The 24607-nt window shown below is 36.7% G+C and overlaps 1 protein-coding gene across 7 annotated transcripts in view; it reads left to right on the top strand.

The window, feature by feature from the left end:
* The window catches only part of LNPK (lunapark, ER junction formation factor), a 78234-nt gene that overhangs the window by 35375 nt on the left and 18252 nt on the right, over positions 1–24607 (top strand). For 6 of the 7 annotated variants that reach the window (XR_988098.2, XM_011743898.3, XM_011743899.3 and 3 more), the window contains 3 exons: positions 1804–1887; positions 1970–2021; positions 24112–24324. Coding sequence is in view for 6 of the 7 variants with exons in the window: in XM_011743898.3 (XP_011742200.2) it covers positions 1804–1887; positions 1970–2021; positions 24112–24324 (349 nt within the window). In the remaining variant the exon portion in view is untranslated. The remainder of the gene's footprint in view (positions 1–1803; positions 1888–1969; positions 2022–24111; positions 24325–24607) is intronic. The other variant, XM_011743902.2, reaches the window with a different exon arrangement.

Genomic DNA, 24607 nt, shown 5'->3' with positions numbered 1-24607 from the left:
TATTTAAAATGAAATAAAACTACAGGCTAGGTGCAGTGGCTCACACCTGTAATCCCAGCACTTTGGGAGACTGAGGCAGGTGGATCACTTGAGGCCAAGAGTTCGAGACCAGCCTGGCCAATATGGCGAAACCTCATCTCTACTAAAAATACAAAAATTAGCCAGGTGTGGTGGCACGCATCTGTAATCCTAGCTACTTGGGAGGCTGAGGCAGAGAATCACTTGAACCTGCGAGGTGGAGGCTGCAGTGAGCCGAAACCATATCACTGCACTCCAGCCTAGGTGACAGAGTCAGACTCCATCTAAGACAAAACGAAGCGAAACAAAACAAAAGTACAAATTCAGTTCCCCTGTTGCACAAGCAACATTTTAAGTGCTCATTTATCACATAGGGCTTAGTGGCTACTATTATGCTGACATAGACCGTTTTTGTCATTGCCTAAAGTTTTACTGCACAACACTGCTAGAACATCAAAAGTCTACTGTGTAGTGATCAGGGATTTGTTTCTTTGATATTCCATGTAGATTATGTTGGTTTGGGGATGTATTTTATTATGCCCTCTTTCTACCCCCGTTCCTAGTTTCTCTTTTTTTTCTAACCCTAAAGTGATACTATAAACATCTCCTTTACATCAGAAAAATCAACTTGCCTATTTTGAGAATTTATCATAATTTTGCAATAGGAAAATATTTTAGTTTCATTAAACCAAGGTAAGGCTAATAAATCATTCATCTAAGTACCTACTTCTTAAATGTTGAATTGAGTGTTTAATGAGGAATCTGTTAACTGCTATTGTGGCAGCATATTTTTAACTCAGTAAATGTGCTCTGGGTTGCATTTTAAAATAAATGTCCTTTGGAATGAATATGACATTTAATCTAAGTGGTTATCAGTGGTCACTGAGAAAGAAAAGGTTCTTTTCCAATTTTTGCAAAAGCATTTTATCCTACACATTAGGTAATTTGTCATAACTATGACTGTCTTGTACTAAAGTTCAACCTTTTTCTGATGTTGAACTAGCCGTAACTGCTCGTGATACTTTACTAGCGATTATATTTTAAGTTAAACCCGTGTATTAAGTTATAAAGTGACTTGAGTGCATGGTAAATAAAATGCTACAATAATGAAGTGATTTAATTATAGTCCCTAGCGTGAACATAGAACTCAGTAAAATTTTTACTTAAATTCTGTGCTCAGTTTTTTCTCTAAAGTTGTTTGAGTCTAAGTAAAAAAGAGGTGAGGGTTATCTTTTAAAGTCATTTGAACAAATTCCATGGCTGTTCTCCCAGTTAGTGAGTTTTCACTGCATTTGCAGCAAGCTAATTGCTTCTGCTAATAAATAATCTAAAATCGATGCTGACAGCAGTTAATTGGCACAGAGATTTTATTTTGTAAAGCTCTTGGCTAACGACCTTCTTTAAATTAATAGCATTAAGTGCTATGAGGAAATAAATCTAAGGAATTGCCTGTCATTTGCTTGTCATGTCTAATAACTTCCAATAATGATGGCTGATAGATTTTTGCACATTCCATTATTGAAGTTGGTGCATGTAATTATTCTCCTCATTATATGTAAACAATTAGGAATATTTGGTATTTCCTCACAGTAAAGCTGTTAAGTACAAGTAACATATTAGAGGTTAGAAGCCATTTTAAAATCTGGATTTTAATTATTCGAATGTAGGAAGTCTTTCATTCTATTTGGATATGTTAAGAGTATTTAAACCTTTTTGAATAGGACTTATAAAAATAAGTAGTGTGTGTTTTGAAATGTGACAATTTATGGAAATTTTTGTTCGTAGCTTGAAGAAGTCATGGAAAAAGAAACTTACAAGACGGCTAAATTAATACTTGAAAGGTTTGATCCAGACTCAAAGAAAGCAAAGGTAAGACTGTGATATAACTACTATTTTATTATAAATTACACATTGTAATAGGTCACTGTAATAACATTATTATAATTGACAGGAGTGTGAGCCGCCATCTGCTGGAGCAGCTGTAACTGCAAGACCTGGACAAGGTAAATAGCTTTGTAGAAACTGCTGCTGCTGTTGGAAAGATCCATATTTACCCAAGTGAGTTCAAAAGTGTGTTGGAGGTGTGCAAAAACTTATGTAGAATGCTTCTATGTAGATTTATATTTGGTAATTTGGGATATGACTTAGGGTGGATAGCAATAATTTTATTTCATTTTGATTTTATGGGAATATGTTGTTAGGATATCAAATATGTGTTGAGATTAAATATATGATTGGTTTTAATCTTTTAAAATTTAAGTAATTTCATCAATATTTTGTAAATATTTCCCACTTTCAAATAATAATCTCTTGGAATATCTGTTATGAAAATCCTTACATTTTATGTTTTATTTTTGAAAAATGTTACGATTTCTGTGAAATTTTAAGTTTCTTCTAAAATAACACTTAAGAATAGAATAAAATAATTTAGAAATAAGAAAAATGAAAATTGAATTATCGCTATATTATGTTAACTCTTTATTTTTGAGGTTGTATTACCATATTATTAATGAAGTCATTGCTATTACATCATTAAATGTTACATAAAATTTTAACAGTCATTCCATTAAGTGGTTACATAAAATATTCCCAAGACTGGCATGGGAAAAGATATTCTGAGTTTGCAATGACTTTTGTCTTTGTTCTTTTCTTTAATAATATAGTTTGTAAGGGTTTTGTTGCAATATAGAATGTTACTTTTAAAAATTTAACTTCAATTTTTGCAGCCCCCCAGAATTATAACCTACTTTGTAAAGGTAGGATGACATTTAGACCTTTGAATGGAAATCTTTTTATAAGTATTCACAAATATCATGGATATTAAATAAGTCATAATAATTTTAGGTTTTCCAGTTGGCAGGGCTATATGGGAAGAATTCCCTCCACCTCCACGTTTTCCATAAGTAGGATTTTGGTTCATAGAAATATTAACATTTTTTTTTGTTTTGAAGCCTTCACTTTTGCAAAAAGTAGAAGTTCACATATGATTAAAATGAATTAGGCATATATACTTGCAATGAAACTCCTACTTTCATAACCAGTTTAAAGTTTTCTACAATGTATGTACTTTCTAGTAAATAAAAAAACATTTTTTGGCCTATAAGGCAGATTTCTATAATTTCTAAAGCATTTTGTATAACTGGAACTAATTTTTCAAGAATATCTATATCTATCTATCTATCTATCTATCTATCTATCTATCTATCTATCTATCTATCTATCTATCTATCTACAAAGTCTCGCTCTGCCCCCTAGGCTGGAGTGCAGTGGCACAATGTCAGTTCACTGCAACCTTGGCTTCCCTGGTTTAAGCCGTCCTTCCACCTCAGCCTCCCGAGTAGCTGGGATTACAAGCATGCGTCACCACACCTAGCTAATGTTTGTATTTTTAGTAGAGATGGGGTTTCACCACGTTGGCTCAGCTGGTCTTGAACTCCTGACTTCAAGTGATCTGCCCACCTTGGCCTCCCAAAGTGTTGGGATTACAGGCATGAGCCACCATGTCCAGTCAAGAATATTTTTTAGTTAAACTCGTAGAAGCAGAGAGTAGAAATATTATTTCTAGGGGTGGAGAGCAGGGATGGGAGAAATGGGGGAAATGTTAGTCAAAGGATATAAAATTTCAGTTATTTAGGTGAATAACTTCAGGAGATTTAAGTACAGCATGGTGAGAATACTAATACTGTGTTGTATACTTGAAATTTGCTAAGAAAGTAGATCTTGTGTTCTCAGCACACATACACACACACACACACACACACACACACAAAGGTAACTGAGTTTTTGGATTTGTTAGTTAGCTTGACTATAGTAATCTTTTCCCAATGTATAAAATACTTTAAAAATGACCTTAGTGAATGTATTTTTAAAATGTGATATTTTGTAGAAAGCTGTTGTTATTACTTTTTACTAATACATGTTCTGTCTTATTAAAGAACAAAATTATGATACCCTTTACTAACATTCTTCAGTATTTATTATATTTAGGCAACATAATTATTTTAAAAATCTGAATTTATATTTTCTTAGTAAAGTTTGAAACCCAAATAATTTTTTTCCTTCTGATGTCATATTGAAATTATAGAAAAATGATTGCTGATCTCTCTAGCAATCATTTTTCTATAATCCATGCTTTGGATTCCTGTGACTTTGCTTTTCGATATTCTTTTAGGAAGAATTAACATTTAGGTATAATATTGAATAACTGTTATGTGCAGACAATATGGGAATAAAGAAATAAATAACATGGTTTTTGACCTTAAGCTTATGGCCTAATTATTTTATTTTAAAAAATACTTCTTCTGGTGTACACTGTTGTAGTGTTCATTGTTCTTCCAAGTATGTAGTAATTAATTGCTGTTTGGAATTTTTTCTTAAAAAAAATTCTAAATTATATCCCAGCTTTATTCTACTTTTTGAAAATTATACTTTAGTTTTGTGTTTAATTTACTTGTTTTGAATATCTCTTAGTTCCTATCATTTCTATAGGTGACTTAGTCATTAATTTTGTTTAATTTCTGTATTTCTATGAGTTTGAAGTCAAGTCTTTATTTTTTTGCCAAACCACTGTTCTCTCTTTTTCTTATTGTTTTTAGAATTTAGCGTGTTTCTAAACTTAAACAATAGAAAGTGGAAAACAAATACTAAAAGATACATGTATGTACCTATGTGCCCTTGAAAAGATCTTTCCAAAATGAATCTGATTGTGATATTCTTATCTTAGTAACTCTCCTGCATGATTACTGAACCAGAACTTTGAGTCATGTGTACTAGGCATCTTTCTTTTTATTTTTTGTTATTAAGTTGTTCATGATGGATATTATTGATTATAAATTTTGAGGATAGTATTCTTTGATTTGCTAAGGTTTAACACTAAAAGGAGTATCATGTTTACCAATTGCTCTAAACTAACCTAGTCCCTCCACTCTCACCCCTTAATAGACTTTATTTTTTAGAATAATTTTAGATGTATACAAAAATAGCAAAGATAATATAAATACTCCCACATACTCTTGTGCTGAGTTTCTCTTATATTAACATGTGGTACATTTGTTACAGTTTGATGCTTTATTGTTAACTAAAGTCCATAGTTTATTCATGTTTCCTTAGTTTTTATCTGATGTCTTTTTAGTTCTAGGATCCCATCCAGATACAGCATTGCCTTCTGTTGTCTTGTCTTCTTAGGCTTCTTTTGGCTCTGACATTTCTCAGACTTTCCTTGTTTTTAATGACTTTGACAGTTTTGCCCCAACTCTTTTCTATAAGGAATTTTTATCTATGGGTGCTTAATCTTAGAAAATCAGGGCCATCACTTGATATGAAGGAATAACCAAACATAAAAGTAAATATATGTATATATTCACATTAAATGGCATTATTTTCTGCTTAGATGCTTAGTATTTTAGTTCTGTAGAAATTATAGACTGGGAGATGGGAAGACTTAATGTCTTTAGTAGATGAAAATGTAATAGTTTGGATGTAAATGAAAAATAGAATTTGCCACAGCATGAATTCCTGAATAGTTTCTATAGATTTCTAAAGAAATCTAGATATTTGGAGCTGGTGAAAATTAAACTTGTCTTTAAGATTTTGATTGGTATACAGAACTAAATTTCATTTTTATGCACTAGTGTCTGATTTATTCTTTTTTTTTTTTTCTTCAATGCATGTTTACTGAGTGTCTGCTATCTGCCAGGTACATTTTAGGCCCTGGTGATACAGTAGTGAACAAAACAGATAAAAACATTTCTCTCCCTTTGTTGGGAGTGAAGAGATAGCCAGTAAATTACTGTTAGGAGAAAATAAAGGATGGTGAATAGGGAGTACCTTGAGTGAGGGCAGGTTGAAATTTAAAATAGGATTGTCAGGGAACACCTCATTGATAAGGTGACATTTGATGAAAGAAATGAGAGTATGAACCTTTTAGATATCTGAGAGAAGCACATTCCAGATAGAGGAATCAGTAAGTGCAAAGACCCTGAGTGAAGAGCATGTCTGGAGTGCTGTAGAATAGCAGGGAGGCCTGTATGACTGGACTAGACTGAGCAAGGGGGAGATTAGGAAGAGTGGCAGTGAGAAAAGTAACAAGTAAAAGTAACATCTCATGTAGGGCCTTGTAGAATGTGGACCGTTGCAAAAACTTCAGTTCTCAATTACGTTTTTTTTTTTTTCTAAGAAATTTTGTTTTGTTTTGAGCAGAGTATTGACATGGTCTTAATTATGTCTTAGAAGGAAGTCTACTGTATTGAGAAGAGGCTACAGAGGGAGCAAAAGTGAAAGCAGGAAGATTAATTAGGAAGCTACTGCAGTAATGTAGGAAAGCATTTGATGATGGCTTAGACCAGGGATATCCAATCCCTAGGCTACACTGGAAGAATTGTCTTGGGCTACATATAAAATACACTAACACTAATGATAGCTGATGCTAAAAAAAAAAATAAATCTCATGGTGTTTTCAGAAAATTTGCAAATTTGTGTTTGGTTACATTCAGAGCCATCCTGGGCCACAAGCAGCCTGTGGGCCATGGGTTGGACAAGCTTGGTTTAGACCTTGGATAGTAATATTGGAAGTGGTTTTTAAAAATAATTAACTAGGCCAGGCATGGTGGCTCACGCCTGTAATCCCAGCACTTTGGGAGGCCAAGGTGGGTGTATGACTTGAGGTCAGGAGTTCAAGACCAGCCTGGCCAACATGGTGAAACCCCGTCTCTACTAAAAATATAAAAATTAGCCAAGCCTGGTGGTGGCTACCTGTAATCCCAGCTACTCGGGAGCCTGAGGCAGGAGAATCGCTCCAACCCGGGAAGTGGAGTTTGTAGTGAACCGAGATTGTGCCACTGCACTCCATCCTGGGCAACAGAGCAAGACTCTGTCTCAAAAACAAATGATTTGTTTATATTTTTTAAAACTTAATTTCCTCTTACTTTCTCTTCACCCCAGGTTAAGGTGATTTATGAAATAGTCAGATTCTGTATATATTTTTAAAACAGAATCCAAAAGATTTATTGATGCATTGGATATGGAGTCAAAGAAGGAGTAGTCAAGGATGACCTTAAAGATTTTGGCTTGAGTAACTGGAAAGATGGAGTTGCCATTTACTGAAATGGTGGAAACTGCAAGAGAAACACTTTTTGGAAGATGTGAAATAATTTTTTTTTTTTTTTAATGAAGAAAAGAGGTTTAATTGACTCACAGTTCTGCAGGCTGTACAGGGAGCATGGCTGGGAAGCCTCAGGAAACCTACAATCATGGTGGAAGGGTGAAGGGGAAGCAAGTATGTCCTACATGGAGGAGTAGGAGAGACAGCATGAAAGGGGAAGTGCTACACACTTCTAAACCAACAGTTCTCATGAGAACTCACCATCATGAGAACAGCAAGGAGGAAATCCATCCCCATGATCCAGTCACCTCCCACCAGGTCCCTCCCCAAACATTGGGAATTACAATTCGACTTGAGATTTGGGTGGGGACACAGAGCCAAGCCATATCAGGGTTTATGTTTCATTTTGTCTATCTGGCTTGATTGACCATTGTAGCAGGGATGGTATGTATATTGGAAAATGCATCAGGCAGGCGTAAGTAATTTCTATATTCTTGGGATTTTAGTAAAGTTATTAAATAGAAGACATCATGCATCACTTTAGTCTGCAATAGTATTTTTTTTTTGCTATAATTCAATTTTTTAAAATTTATTTTATTATACTTTAAGTTCTAGGGTACATGTGCACAACGTGCAGGTTTGTTGCATATGTATACATGTACTGTGTTGGTGTGCTGCACCCATTAACTCATCATTTACATTGGGTATTTCTCTTTAATGCCATCCCTCCCCTCTCCCCAGACCCCACAATAGGCCCCAGTGTGTGATGTTCCCCACCCTGTGTCCAAGTGTTCTCATTGTTCAATTCCCACCTATGAGTGAGAACATGCAATGTTTGGTTTTCTGTCCTTGTGATAGTTTGCTCAGAATGATGGTTTCTAGCTTTATTCATGTTCCTACAAAGGACATGAACTCATCCTTTTTTACGGCTGCATAGTATTCCATGGTGTATGTGTGCCACATTTTCTTAATCCAGTCTGTCATTGATGGACATTTGGGTTGGTTCCAAGTCTTTGCTATTGTGAATAGTGCCGCAATAAACATACATGTGCATGTGTCTTTATAGTAGCATGATTTATAGTCCTTTGGGTATATACCCAGTAATGGGATGGCTGGGTCAAATGGTATTTCTAGTTCTAGATCCTTGAGGAATCGCCACACTGTCTTCCACAATGGTTGAACTATTTTACAGTCCCACCAACAGTGTAAAAGTGTTCCTATTTCTCCACATCCTCTCCAGCACCTGTTGTTTCCTGACGTTTTAATGATTACCATTCTAACTGGTGTGAGATGGTATCTCATTGTGATTTTGATTTGCATTTCTCTGATGGCCAGTGATGATGAGCATTTTTTCATGTGTCTGTTGGCTGCATAAATGTCTTCTTTTGAGAAGTATCTGTTTATATCCTTTGCCCACTTTTTGATGGGGTTGTTTGGTTTTTTCTTGTAAATTTGTTTAAGTTCTTTGTAGGTTCTGGATATTAGCCCTATGTCAGATGGGTAGATTGCAAAAATTTTCTCCCATTCTGTAGGTTGCCTATTCACTCTGATGGTAGTTTCTTTTGCTGTGCAGCAGCTCTTTAGTTTAATTAGATCCCATTTGTCTATTGTGGCTTTTGTTGCCATTGCTTTTGGTGTTTTAGTCGTGAAGTCCTTGCCCATGCCTATGTCCTGAATGGTATTGCCTAGGTTTTCTTCTAGGGTTTTTATGGTTTTAGGTCTAACATTTAAATCTTTAATCCATCTTGATTTAATTTTTGTATAAGGTGTAAGGAAGGGATGCAGTTTCAGCTTCCTTCGTTTGGCTAGCCAGTTTTCCCAGCACCATTTATTAAATAGGGAATCTTTTCCCCATTTCTTGTTCTTGTCAGGTTTGTCAAAGATCAGATGGTTGTAGATGTGTGGTGTTATTTCTGAGGCCTGTGTTCTGTTCCATTGGTCTATATATCTGTTATGGTACCAGTACCATGCTGTTTTGGTTACTGTAGCCTTGTAGTATAGTTTGAAGTCAGGAAGCATGATGCCTCCAGCTTTGTTCTTTTTGCTTAGGATTGTCTTGGCAATGCGGGCTCTTTTTTGGTTCCATATAAACTTTAAAATAGTTTTTTCCAATTCTGTGAAGAAAGTCATTGGTTGCTTGATGGGGATGGCATTGAATCTATAAATTACCTTGGGCAGTATGGCCATTTTCACGATATTGATTCTTCCTATTCATGAGCATGGAATGTTCTATTTGTTTGTGTCCTCTTTTATTTCGTTGAGTAGTGGTTTGTAGTTCTCCTTGAAGAGGTCCTTTACATCCCTTGTAAGTTGGATTCCTATTTTATTCTCTTTGAAGCAATTGTAATGGGAGTTCACTCATGACTTGGCTCTCTGTCTGTTAATGCTGTATAGGAATGCTTGTGATTTTTGCACATTGATTTTGTATCCTGAGACTTTGCTGAAGTTGCTTATCAGTTTAAGGAGATTTTGGGCTGAGACGATGGGGTTTTTGAAATACACAATCATGTCATCTGCAAACGGACAATTTGACTTCCTCTTTTCCTAATTGAATACCCTTTATTTCTTTCTCCTGCCTGATTGCCCTGGCCAGAACTTCCAACACTATGTCGAATAGGAGTGGTGAGAGAGGACATCCCTGTCTTGTGCCAGTTTTCAAAGGGAATTTTTCCAGTTTTTGCCCATTCAGTATGATATTGGCTGTGGGTTTGTCATAAATAGCTCTTATTATTTTGAGACATGTCCCATCAATACCTAGTTTATTGAGAGTTTTTAGCATGAAGGGCTGTTGAATTTTGTTGAAGGCCTTTTGTGCATCTATTGAGACAATCATGTGGTTTTTGTCTTTGGTTCTGCTTATGTGATGGATTACATTTATTGATTTGCGTATGTTGAACGAGCCTTGCATCCCAGGGGTGAAGCCAACCTGATCATGGTGGATAAGCTTTTTGATGTGCTGCTGAATCCGGTTTGCCAGTATTTTATTGAGGATTTTCGCATCAATGTTCATCAGGGATATTGGTCTAAAATTCTCTTTTTTTGTTGTGTCTCTGTCAGGCTTTGGTATCAGGATGATGTTGGCCTCATAAAATGAGTTAGGGAGGATTCCCTCTTTTTCTGTTGATTGGAATAGTTTCAGAAGGAATAGTACCAGCTCCTCTTTGTACCTCTGGTAGAATTCAGCTGTGTATTCGTCTAGTCCTGGGCTTTTTTTGGTTGGTAGGCTATTATTGCCTCAATTTCAGAGCCTGTTATTGGTCTATTTAGGGATTCAGCTTCTTCCTGGTTTAGTCCTGGGAGGGTGTATGTGTCCAGGAATTTATCCATTTTTTTTAGATTTTCTAGTTTATTTGCATACAGGTGTTTATAGTATTCTCTGATGGTGGTTTGTATTTCTATGGGATCGGTGGTGATATCCCCTTCATCATTTTTTATCGTGTTTATTTGATTCTTCTCTCTCTTCTTCTTTATTAGTCTTGGTAGCGGTCTGTCTATTTTGTTGGTCTTTTCAAAAACTAGTTCCTGGATTCATCAATTTTTGAAGGGTTTTTTTGTGTCTCTATCTCTTTCAGTTCTGCTCTGATCTTAGTTATTTCTTGCCTTCTGCTAGCTTTTGAATGTGTTTGCTCTTGCTTCTCTAGTTCTTTTAATTGTGATGTTAGGGTGTCGATTTTAGATCTTTCCTGCTGTCTCTTGTGGGCATTTAATGCTATAAATTTCCTCTACACATTGCTTTAAATGTGTCCCAGAGATTCTGATATGTTGTGTCTTTGTTCTCAGTGGTTGCAAAGAACATCTTCATTTCTGCCTTCATTTTGTTATTTACCTAGTAGTCATTCAGGAGCAGGTTGTTCAGTTTCCATGTAGTTGTGTGGTTTTGAGTGAGTTTCTTAATCCTGAGTTCTAATTTGATTGCACTGTGGTCTGAGAAACAGTTTATTGTGATTTTTGTTCTTTTACATTTGATGAGGAGTGCTTTACTTTCAACTATATGGTCCATTTTGGAGTAAGTGCAATGTGGTGCTGAGTAGAATGTACATTCTGTTGATTTGTGGTGGAGAGTTCTGTAGATGTCTGTTAGGGCCTCTTGGTGCAGAGCTGAGTTCAAGTCCTGGATATCCTTGTTAACCTTCTGTCTCGTTGATCTAATATTGACAGTGGGGTGTTAAAGCCTCCCATTATTGTGTGGGAGTCTAAGTCTCTTTGTAGGTCGCCAAGGACTTGCCTTATGAGTCTGGGTGCTCCTGTATTGTGTGCATGTGTATGTAGGATAGTTAGCTCTTCTTGTTGAATTGACCCCTTTACCATTAGGTAATGGCCTTCTTTGTCTCTTTTGATCTTTGTTGGTTTAAAGTCTGTTTTATCAGAGACTAGAATTGCAACCCCTGGTGTTTTTTTGTTTTGTTTTATTTTTCATTTGCTTGGTAGATCTTCCTCCATTCTTTTATTTTGAGCCTCTATGTGCCTCTGCACGTGAGATGGGTCTCCTGAATACAGCACACTGATGGGTGTTGACTCTATCCAATTTGCCTGTCTGTATCTTTTAATTGGCACATTTAACCCATTTACACTTAAGGTTAATATTCTTATGTGTGAATTTGATCCTGTCATTATGATGTTAGTTGGTTATTTTGCTCGTTAGTTGATGCAGTTTCTTCCTAGCATCAATGGTCTTTACGATTTGGCATGTTTTTGCAGTGACTGGTACTGTTTGTTCCTTTCCATGTTTAGTGCTTCCTTCAGGAGCTCTTGTAAGGCAGGCCTGGTGGTGACAAAATCTCTCAGCATTTGCTTGTCCATAAAGGATTTTATTTCTCCTTCACTTATGAAGCTTAGTTTCGCTGGATATGAAATTCTGGGTTGAAAATTCTTTTCTTTAAGAATGTTGAATATTGGCCCCCACTCTCTTCTGGCTTGCAGAGTTTCTGCTGAGAGATCTGCTGTTAGTCTGATGGGCTTCCCTTTGTGGGTAACCCGACCTTTCTCTCTGGCTGCCCTTAACATTTTTTCCTTCATTTCAACCTTGGTGAATCTGACAATTATGTGTCTTGGGGTTCCTCTTGTCGAGGAGTATCTTTGTGATGTTCTCTGTATTTCCTGAATTTGAATGTTGGCCTGCTTGCTAGGTTGGGGAAGTTCTGCTGGATAATATCCGGAAGAGTGTTTTCCAACTTGGTTCCATTCTCCCCGTCACTTTCAGGTACACCAATCAAATGTAGATTTGGTATTTTCACATAGTCCCATATTTCTTGGAGGCTTTGTTCATTTCTTTTTGCTCTTTTTTCTCTAAACTTCTCTTCTTGCTTCATTTCATTCATTTGATCTTCAATGATACCCTTTCTTCTACTTGATCAAATCAGCTACTGAAGCTTGTGCGTGCGTCACGTAGTTCTCGTGCCATGGTTTTCAGCTCCATCACGTCATTTAAGGTCTTCTCTATGCTGTTTATTCTAGTTAGCCATTTGTCTAATCTTTTTTCAAGGTTTTCAGCTTCCTTGCAATGGATTCGAACATCCTCCTTTAGCTTGGAGAAATTTGTTATTACCGACCTTCTGAAGTCTACTTCTGTCAACTCATCAAAGTCATTCTCCATCCAGCTTTGTTCCATTGCTGACGAGGAGCTGCAATCCTTTGAAGGAGAAGAGGTGCTCTGCTTTTTAGAATTTTCAGCTTTTCTGCTCTGGTTTCTTCCCATCTTTGTGGTTTTATCTACCTTTGGTCTTTGATGATGGTGACCTACAAATGGGGTTTTGGTGTGGATTTCCTTTTTGTTGATATTGAAGCTATTCCTTTCTGTTTGTTAGTTTTCCTTCTAACGGTCAGGACCTTCAGCTGCAGGTCTGCTGCAGTTTGTTGGAGGTCCACTCCAGACCCTGTTTGCCTGGGTATCACCAGTGGAGGCTGCAGAACAGCAAATATTGCTGCCTGATCCTTTCTCTGGATGCTTCGTCTCAGAGGGGCACCCGGCTCTACGAGGTGTCAGTCGGCCCCTACTGGCAGGTGTCTCCCAGTTAGGCTACACGGTGGTCAGGTACCCACTTGAGGAGGCAGTCTGTCTGTTCTCAGAGCTCAAACTCCATGCTGGGAGAACCACTGCTCTCTTCAGAGTTGTCAGACAGGGATGTCTAAGTCTGCAGAAGCTTCTGTTGCCTTTTGTTCAGCTATGCCCCGCCCCCAGAGGTGGAGTCTACAGAGGCAGGCAGGCCTCCTTGAGCTGGAGTGGGCTCCTCCCAGTTGGAGCTTCCTGGCAGCTTTGTTTTCCTACTCAAGCTTCAGCAATGGTGGACGCCCCTCCCCCACTCCAGGCTGCTGCCTCGCAGTTCGATCTTGGACTGCTGTGCTAGCTGTGAGCAAGGGTCTGTGGGCTTAGAACCCGCCGAACCAGGTGCGGGATATAATCTCCTGGTGTGTGGTTTGCTAAGACAGTTGGAAAAGCGCAGTATTAGGGTGAGAGTGTACCGATTTTCCAGGTAGTGTCTGTGATGGCTTCCCTTGGCTTGGAAAGGGAAATCTCCCGACCCCTTGCGCTTCCCAGGTGAGGCGATGCCCTACCCTGCTTTGGCTTATCCTCTGTGGGCTGCACCCACTTTCCAACCAGTCCCAGTCAGATGAACCAGGTACCTCAGTTGGAAATCCAGAAATCACCCATCCTCTGTGTTGATAATGCTGGGAGCTGCAGACTGGAGCTGTTCCTATTTGACCATCTTGGAATGATTTGCAGTAGTATGGATGTGGAATAATTAATGATGGAGGAGAGAGTAGGGAGAATTGATTTGGAACTGTCCATGAGTAGGCAAGAGGGGATGTGATCTAGTATACAAGTGGAGAAGTTGGCTTTTGACAAGTGTGTAATAACTCATCTTTAGCAATGAGGAAAGTCTGAGAACATGGGCAGATATAGGTGGGTGGTCAGGTTCTATCTGTTTTCTTTTTCTGAGATGAAGTCTCACTGTGTCACCCAGGCTGGAGTGCAGTGGCGTGATCTCAGCTCACTGCAACCTCCACCTCCTAGGTTCTAGTGATTCTCCTGCCTCAGCTTCCTGAGTAGCTGGGATTATAGGTGCCTGCCATGCCACTCAGCTAATTTTTGTATTTTTAGTAGATATGGGATTTCACCATGTCAGCCAGGCTGGTCTCAAACTCTTGACCTCAAGTAATCTGCCCACCTCAGCCTCCCAAAGTTCTGGGATTACAGGCGTGAGCTACCGTGCCCAGCCAATTTTCTGATTGTATCTCTATTTTCTTAGTGAGGATGAGGTTGGGGGAGATAATGTTGGAGGCTTGAAGAAAAGGTATGGAATAATGCCAGGGGACTCTAAAGGCTACTTAAAATGAGTAGTCATACATTTAATGGAGGATTCTGTATGCTTTTCCAGTTACGGTCACCTGTGTAGGTGCCAGCATGGAGTAGGCAAATGGTTGGTTTTAACCAGGGTTGGGGTTTTGCCTAATGTGTTAGATAATTTGATAAGGGGGCCAGGAGCTGAAGTTGTTTGTAGGTGAGTCATTATAACAATGGATTATGGAATTTAAGATGATTGTAAGGGAAATAAAGGCATGAGTGGTAGTGATGGACAGTCAAAAGGTGTTGATAGTATTAATATAGGAATCCACAAACTGCAGCCTGCAAATGTGGGCCAAGACCTGTGTTTTATGGCTCTTTGGCGTAGAATGTTTTCACATTTTCAAAGCATTCTAAAAAATAGAGAATAAGAATATGTAACAGGACCTTGTGTGGTCTGCAAAGCCTAAAATGTTTACTAGGTGGCTCTTTCCAAAAATGTTCACTGACCTGTTAATAATTAATAATTAATAATTAATGGGTTATAGATCTCGGAGTTGGAAGAGGTAAACTGAGAGGTTAGTGTGGTTGGAGAACAGGATGCTTAAACCTGAGAGGGGATCAGTTATTTCTGGTTGCAAAGTTACAGGAATAGGTATCATCATAGGAGTGAATGATTGAAATAGGGAGAATGATCACATTTTTGGAGTATACCCTAAAAAATGAGTCTTTTTGTTTTGAAGACATGGTCTCACTCTATCACCCAGGCTGGAGTGCAGGGGTGTCTTCTTGGCTTACTGTGACCTCATCCTGGGCTCCAGCCTTCCTCCCACCTCAGCCTCCTAAGTAGCTGGGACTACAAGTATGTACCACTGTATCCAGCTAATTTTTTAACTTTTTGTAGAGATGGGGTTTCACTGTGTTGCCCAGGCTGGTCTCGAACTCCTGGGCTTAAGCGATCCGCCAGCCCCGGCCTCCCAAAGTGCTAGGATTACAGGCCTCAATCACCACACCCAGCCTAAAAACAAATCCTTAACTGACCCTCCTATTGTTTTCTAGGGGGAAACCACCTACACATTTTCTTTTGCCTTTTGTCCTCAACCCTGCACCTTTACTAATGAAATGTAACAAAAGAAAAGTCAATTGTATGTTGCCACAGCTAGATTCAGAATCAATTATTTTTGCAGAGACATTTAATGGTTTTTGGAAATAGACTACAACTTCTTATTTCAGTAGGTTTTAGAGTTTACTCACTTGTGTTCCATAGCATGTATTGAAAATTAAAGTAGAAATTATAGATTTTTTAAATCTTTATACCAAATGGAGCAATACTTTATATTTTGCTGTTTTTTGGGGATGTGTTTGATTAAGAGAATCTGAAAATGCCTTATAAAATAATAAATTCACCTGAATAAATTTGCCTTATAAGAAATTTGAGTGTTCTTTACGTAAGTATCAAATTTATACTGTTACAATTATTTAGTATATAACAAACCATCCTAAAATTCAGTGACTTAAAATAGCATTCTTTTTTCGCTCATGAAATTTGCAATTTGGCTAGGGTTTGGTGGAGACAGCTTATCTGTGTCTCACATTAGTTAGAGGTACTTTACTGAGCTAGAGGATCTACTATCAAGGTGGTTTATGCAGCTGGAAGTTGGTGCTGGCTGTTGGTTCCTCTTCAGATGGACTTCTCTCTGGGGTCACTTGAGCTTACTCTTCCCTGGTGCAGGTTCCAAGACCAAGGAGCACAGGAGACAGAAAGTCCTGGATTCCGGCACAACTTTGTTCTCTTTATCAAAATCAGAGTACGGTTTCAAGGAGAGGGTACACAGACACCCTCCGCTCCCGTTTGTTGAAAGGAGAATCAGAGGATTTTGGAGTCTTATTTTAAAACTGCCACATGTACTTTAATATGGATAACAAAGGCATATCTATCCCAATCCAGTTTTCATTGTTTATCTCAAATGCCACCATCACTGTAAACCCTTTCTTCATCCCATCTAGATGACTAATTTGTCAGTCCTCACTTCTTGTGAAGTCCTCACTTCACTCTATAGTACTTTGTTGGCTCCCATTATATGGCATTTAGCTTGTATTAGAATATTTAGTGAGTTTGTTTTTCTTGTCTTAAAGATAGCTTGCTACCTCTATATGCAACTCTGCATCCCCTTCAATGTGCTTCATTGTGCTTAGTGGTTGCTTAATAAATGAGTTGAAGAAAATAAAAGTAAACATTTATTTTGGCATTCCTGTATTTTTTTTTTTTTTTTTTTGAGATGGAGTCTCGCTCTGTCACCCAGGCTGGAGTGCAATGGTGCGACCTGGGCTCACTGCAAGCTCCGCCTCCCAGGTTCACGCCGTTCTCCTGTTCTCCTGCCTCAGCCTCCCAAGTAGCTGGGACTACAGGCACCTGCCACCATGCCCAGCTAATTTTTTGTGTTTTTACTAGAGATGGGGTTTCACTGTGTTAGCCAGGATGGTCTTGATCTCCTGACCTCATGATCCACCTGCCTTGGCCTCCCAAAGTACTGGGATTACAGACGTGAGCCACCGCGCCCGGCGGCATTCCTGTATTTTGTTTAAATATTATAAAATAGTAATTTACCAAATAGGACATTGGTGAACTGCAAGTTTCATGTGGTTTAATGTTCAGATTGCCAGAAGTTAGACCAGATCAAAAATAAATCATTAAGGTGATAAAAGAAAGTAAATGTTAAGACAAAGAACTGTAAAGCAAAATGTATTTTTAATTTGAAAAGTAGAACAAAAGAATAAACTCATCTAAAGGCTGGCAAGTGTTATGTATTATTATTGATAGCAAGCTTTCTGCTTAAAGATAGCTCTTTTGTGTGGACTCTTGAAGTTAAGCTGAGATTCTAAATGCAGCAGGCTGACTAGCAATCTTAATTCTATCTGCAATCTTTATCTGCCTTGCATGTAACATATTTACAGAATGGACATGAAGATGGGGACATTTTTGAGAGGCCATTTTCCTGTTTTTCACAGCAAATAAGTTGGGTAATAGGCAGTTGGAAATTTAGCATTGAAATGCAAGAGGAAAGTAGATTCATTTCATAGGTGTTTATTAAGCTCATACTCTGTACCAGTTACCTTTCCCACATCATGTGTCTGCAGAGATGCAGTTTCTGCTTATTAGCTTTTGATTAAAAGGGGTATACACATGTAAATAAACAGTATGCTAAGGACCAAAATGAAGGTAGGCACGAATTAGAATGCATTATAACTTTTAATAATAATTTGCTATGAGAATGGAATTGAAAACATACTCTTCAGGTAAAGAATTTACTCCATGTGCAAGGACTGGAAGAGAGAAACAACTTGGCACCTTGAGGCACTACAAATATTGCCATATCCCTGAAAAAGGAAGGTAGGATTCATATGAAGGTGAGATCAAATTATGAAGGGCTTTGTCTGCATCATTATGTAGTATAGTTCTGGAGTTCAGGACTTTATCTTATACACAACATGTAAAGTAAATGGAGGCTTTAAATTTTACATCAAGTTAGCATTTTACAAAGAATACTTTTTGTTTTGGTAACATGGAGGTTGGATTGGAGAGAATATGACTGAGCCATAGAGATCAATTAGGAATATCATCTAATATAGTTACAAGATAAAGGCCTGTACTAGATAAGGTTATAGCAATAGTGTTGAGGAAAAAGAAGAGATTTAAGAGATAATTCAGGAGTAGATTGATACAGGCAATTAGATTTGGAAAGTGGGGCGGGGTTTGGGGGTGGGAGGAAGAATCAAGATGTGACCTAGGTTTTTGGTTTGGACAACTGTTTAGATGTTAGTATGTTATGCCAGATAAAGAACATAATTGGAATACTGGTTTCTGTAGAAGATAATAAATTTACTTATGGATCTGTTGAATGGGAGTTATAGCAAGATGCTGAGGTTCATAGGTAGTTGATTATTTCATATGGAGCTCAGGAGAAAGGTTAAGGTTATGGATATACAGATTAGAAATAATTGGGAAGCATAGGTGATTATTACTGGAAATACGAGATTGAGTGAAATTGCCCAGAGAGAGAAAATAGAGTAAGAGCACCCAAGGCAGAACTACAGGGAACATTGACATTTAAGGGTAGATGAAGAAAAAGGAGCCCAGGAAAAAGAATAAATGATCAGAGTCAAAAGTAGAGCTAGACTGGTAGTAAGCAGAAGACTGAAATGAGGCCTTTGAATTTGACAGGTTGCATAACACAGAGAATATGGGCATTTTTGTCATAAAAACTAGAATTTGAATCCTGGCTCCATCTCTTATTTTACTGTGAGAATTTTAGCAAGTTACTTAGCCACTGAACTTTGGTTTCTCCTTTTGAAAACTGGGGATAGGAGTTACCCCAAAGGATTGATGTAAATAGTAGATGAAATTAGTAAATTCGTATATAGTGCCTAGTATGGTTCCTAGCAGAAAATAGGGATTTGATAAAGAGTAGCTATGATAACGCAACATTAGTAGTGGTATTATAACATTGTTGGTGACCAAAGCAATGATACTTTCAGTGGTGGGTAATACTGTGGTAGCTAAAAAGGAGCAGAAAAACCAGATTGAGTTGGGTTAAGAAGTGAAATGCAGAGAAGAATTTTTTTTGTTTTGTTTTTCAAAAAGCTTTGCCTCTATAGGAAGGAAGAGGTTATAAAGTCATTTTTTAGCAATAAAAATACATTGACCTATTGAGAGTACAATTTTGGTAGCGAAATAGAGTAGACACAATTTGGAGCAGCTTAGTATGAGTGAATGTGAAGAGAAGATGTAATGAATATGGACTTCAGAAAAATTTGGAAGTAGAAGGAAGAGATGTCTTTATTATTTTGACTATTTAAAGGAATTACATTCAAATAAATTAAAAAATACTGAACTGAAAACAATAGAAATTTACCTGAAAATATATCCCTGTGCCCTAACTATAGTACTATAGTATAAAATTATACTCTAGTATAATTTTTTCACAAGTATAAAAAGCAGAATTCACCGTAAGTCTGTTTCCACATCTGCATATGTGAATAGGCTTAAAGATTCCCTCACCCCCATTACTAAAATCCAGTTTCTGAAATTTTCTCTTGTGAGTCTTAGAACTGGACACAGTACTTCAGAAAGCCTTTGACCACTGCTAGGGAAAATATGAATATTGCCTTTATAGTTTTGCCAACACTCTCATGTTAAGGAAATTTGGAACATAGTGGGGTTTTAGTTCACGTAAGGAGCCAGAAAAAAACAAACAATCCTGTCAAAAAGTGGGCTAAGAACATGAATAGACAATTCTCAAAAGAAAATATACAAATGGCCAACAAACGTGAAAAAATACTCAACATCACTAATGATCAGGGAAATCCAAAACCAAAATGCAATACCACCTCACTCCTGCAAGAATGGCCATAATAAAAAAAAATAAAAAAATAGTAGATGTTGGTGTGGGTGTGGTGAACAGGGAACACTTTTACACTGCTGGTGGGAATGTAAACTAGTACAACCATTATGGAAAACAGTATGGAGATTTCCTTAAAAAATAAAAGTAGAACTACCATTTGATCCAGCAATCCCACTACGGGGTTTCTACCCAGAGGAAAACAAGTCATTATACGAAAAAGATACTGCACACACATGTTTATAGTAGCACAATTTACAATCACAAAAACGTGGAAGCAACCCAAATGCCGTCAACCAATGAGTAAAGAAACTGTGATATATATATGTGTATATATATAGTATTCATATATATTTTATTTTTGTATTCATATATATATATGAATGAATGATGGAATACTACTCAGCCATAAAAAGGAATGAATTAACAGCTTTCGCAGTGAACTGGATGAGATTTGGAGACTTATTATTCTAAGTGAAGTAACTCAGGAATGGAAAACCAAACATCGTATGTTCTCACTCATAAGTGAGAGCTAAGCTATGAGGGTGCAAAGGCATAAGAATGACACAGTGGACTTTGGGGACTCAGGGGAAAGAACGGGAAGGGGATGGGAATAAAAGACTACAAGTAGGGTGTAGTGTATACTGTTTGGGTGATGGGTGCACCAAAATCTTACAAATCACCACTAAAGAACTTACTCATATAACCACCTGTTCCTCAATAACCTATGGAAATAATAATAATAAAGGAACTGGTACTATTAGCTAGATGAAAATCCAGGCCTCCTCATTATTGTATGGTGTTCTTCCTACTACAGCTTGATAATAGAACAAAGACAACCTTCTAGCAGCATAAAAAAAGTGTTTTAAAAAATCTGATAATTAAGGGATGAGGATTATAAAACATCCCAATATTATTTAATAGCAAACTGAAATTTTCTACATAATTTGCATGGAAAGTAGCAAAATATAAAATGTATAAATTGTGAATTTATACATTTAAATGACTTCACAGATAACTTTAGAGAAACATTTAATGTGTAAATTAGTATCTGTATATTTTAAATAATTGCCTTAGAAATTCTAGGTTGTTTAGTTTTTGATTTATTATAATCGTTGGAACCTTTAGATGTGCACTATTTCTGCTAATAGTTATTGCCCGTTAAGTACTTCGCATGTGCTTTGGCTGAGTTCTTTGTCTTGATTTTCTCATTTAATCTTTACAACAACCATAAGAGGTAAGTATTCACATTGTGAGAAAGCTGCACTGAGTGATGTCATCAACTTGGAAAAGGTGGCATACACATCTAATAAACAGGGTGGAGCTAAAATTACTACCATTTGATCCCAGAGTCTTTGCTTTGCACAGCTATGCTGTTTTATCATTAATTTAAGCTTCTGTTTAATATAGTAGTTTAAAAAATATATCATTTGGATTCTATTTGCTTCATTTTTAATTGATATATAATTGTACATATTTTTGGGGTTACATACTTGCATACAATTTATAATGATTAAATCAAGGTAATTGAGATATCCATCACCTCAAGCATTTATCTTATGTTGAGAACATTCCAATTCTTCTCTTCTAGCTATTTTGAATGGCACATTATTGTTAATTGTAGTCACCCTACTGTACTATCAAACACTAGTTCTTATTCCTCCTATCTAACTATATTTTGTACCCACTAACCAAACTAACTTTATTCATAACTCTTAATAAATAACCTCTTTGAAAAGAGGTTGGTAATGGGTCTGTTTGCTTCATTTTGAATTTAAACCTAATATAGGCATGTCATCATCCTCAGTGAGTGTGATTTTTGTTGGGTCATTGATCATTGATGAGGGTGTTAAAACATACTCCAGTTGAGAATTAACCTTATGGCATGCTGCTTATGATTTTTTTGCCAGATTCATGTGGAATGCTTGGTGGCTCTTTTGGGGGCTTTGGGGGCTTTGTATCTTACAACTGAGGCAGGAAATGTGGAATATATCTGACTATTTTGTTGAGTACTGGAAACTTTTTAGAGTAATTAATACAAAACTTTGTGAATCACAAGTAGTTAAAAGGAGATAAATCTGAGGTATTTTAAATTGAGACTACCAGAATATTTTATAATATTTTGCCAAATATAGATTTGGTACCTTGTTGTTATTTTAAACTATTGAAGATATTGTAACTTTTGTTACTTGCTTTTCCTTTGAAAATTATGAAACTACATTTTCTCCCTTTTGTGACTCTGCTGTACATTTTCCCCCTTTGCCTAAGTTTAGATTTAGAATTATTAAGGGACGTCTCTTTTATGGAATGCTTGACATGGTGTCCTTTGTTAGCTAGTCACCTTCCAGTGGTGTACTAGTGACAGTAAAAGCATTTCAGGTAATTTTCACTGGGTAAATGTACATTTAGAGGAAGTAGTCTCAAGTCTTCATGAAGAGGAAGGATAATAGCTGCTTTTATATAGTCTAATAAATGCTAAACTTTTATTTATCTGGAAGAAAAATGCCGCTTTTTGAGTTATGCTTTACCTGAAAGTTGGCTGAAAAATGATTTACAGTATTTGATACCTTATTTTCAAATGAGCAGTTTAAATTATCAAATCCTAATATGATTTTATTGATCTCAGTACATTTTGCAGCATTTAACAGTTTTCCTAATGTGCAACCACCTATTAAGGTGCTCCTTGTGAGTAAAAAATAAAGTTAGCAGCTAATTTGCAGATGTTAGGATATGATTTGTTCAGGTGAAAGCTGAAATTTTCTACATAATTTGCATGGAAAGTAGCAAAATATAAAGATGCTTCCATTTTTGTAATGATACTATGCTTATAATTTATTATTGCCATGGCTTGGTTAAAGACTAAATTGTGAACCAATGGAAAATTAGTTGGTCCCAGTAATTTTAGCTAAAATCATTTGAAAATACTGAGTTGTGCACAAAAACTGTCATCTGAAGTAAGTATTCATTAAATGTGAGCTATCAGTTTACATACATTATCATATTTAATTCTCATAACAATTATATTACTTAATAATATTATCCTAATTTTACAGATAAAATAACGCGTTTGTCAAAGTAAAGTAACCCATCTGAAGTCATGTAGCCAGCGCCAGGATTCCAGCCAAATCTTTTTGACTTCAGGACCCCGGTTCTTAGCTAGTAGACTAGATTGGGATGAACTAAGATCTGATGCTAGACCTGTACTTTCAATTGCAATGAACTTTCATGAAAATCTTTAACTGTCAAGTAGAGTCCAAGTGTTTTGCTTCTGGACGTATGTATTTTTACTATTTATGCCAATTAAAAATAACTCATTTAGTTTCAGCTCACTAATTCAGGATTTGTGATAATTTAATGTGGTAGGTAGAATTGAAAAAGTATAAAGGCTTCTTTATGTGAAATCTTACCACTGACATTCAAGTAAAATATTGGTGGGAATGGAGAATACTAGAATTTAATTTTATGTTACTGAGTACAAGTCATGAAACTTTTTTTGTAAAGAGCCAGATAGTAAATATAGTTAAATGGCCTTGAGAGCCATGTGGTCTCTGTTGCAAGGACTCTACTCTTCTAAAGCAGTCATAGACAATATGTAAACAAAAGAACTGGCCTGTGTTCTAATAAAACTACAAAAGCAGGCGGCAGCCTGGATTTGGCATGTTTGCTGACCCCTGTTACAGAGAATCTTGTAATTTCTGTAACTATAAGCTTAAGATTTATTAATGATGAAACATTGTTTATATGGAGTAGATCTGTTGAATGTTTTGGCCAAAACAAATTTGCCAAAAGGATAGCAATACCATAAAGGAGAATGGAAATGGTACCTCCTAATAGTAAAAATACTTTTTCAGCATTTCTGTGACTACTTAGATTAATTACTTTGATAATTCCAGAATATACTTATTCACTTATCTCTTAGTTTTTAGTTTTTTTAAATCTTGAAAAACAAATCTGCAATTTGGAGTTTTCACTAATTCTGATAAACTTTCTTTCCTTTATCATAATTAGGAAGATTACTGTAAAAAGACTTGACACGTAATTAGGTTACTCTATTTTACTGAATTTGTTTTGAAAAGTGGTATCAGTAGCTACACTTAGATCACAGCTTGTTGTATAAACGTACAGTTGAACTATAAGTTCAGAAATAGAGTACTTTGTTTTCAATGTCACATATTGTAGATTTCTTATTATAAGTAATTTTGACACTACAATGCCTTTTGGGGCTGTAAAATTTTAATAAATATAAATTGTTTGTGATATTGGCTAATATGGTATATTGGAAATTAAGTCTAGTATGTACTTACTCTTCTCAGAGATTCGTCAGCGAACTGCAGCTCAAAGAAACCTTTCTCCAACACCAGCAAGCCCTAACCAGGGCCCTCCTCCACAAGTTCCAGTATCTCCTGGACCACCAAAGGACAGTTCTGCCCCTGGTGGACCCCCAGAAAGGACTGTTACTCCAGCCCTCCCATCAAATGTGTTACCAAGACATCTTGGATCCCCTGCTACTTCAGTGCCTGGAATGGGTAAACAGAGTACTTAATGTTATTTACAGTTTATATTGTTTTCTCTGGTTACCAATAAAATGGGCCATTTTCAGATGGTATGGAAATGGCTTTTCATTTGGAAATAGCAGAGCAGTTATCTGATTAAGCAGGAGTTCCATATTCAATTAGCCATAACTCTTTACAGCTGGCACCTTGCGATACTGAAACCTATTTCTCGAGCTCATTTAACTGTTATGGCTTCTTTGTTTAAATGGCAATAAAACTTTGTATTATTCTGTAGCCAACAGTACAGCATATCTTT

Source organism: Macaca nemestrina, chromosome 11 (assembly GCF_043159975.1).
Source record: "Macaca nemestrina isolate mMacNem1 chromosome 11, mMacNem.hap1, whole genome shotgun sequence".
Lineage (NCBI taxonomy): Eukaryota > Metazoa > Chordata > Mammalia > Primates > Cercopithecidae > Macaca > Macaca nemestrina.
This window is presented reverse-complemented; position numbering and strand designations above follow the sequence as displayed.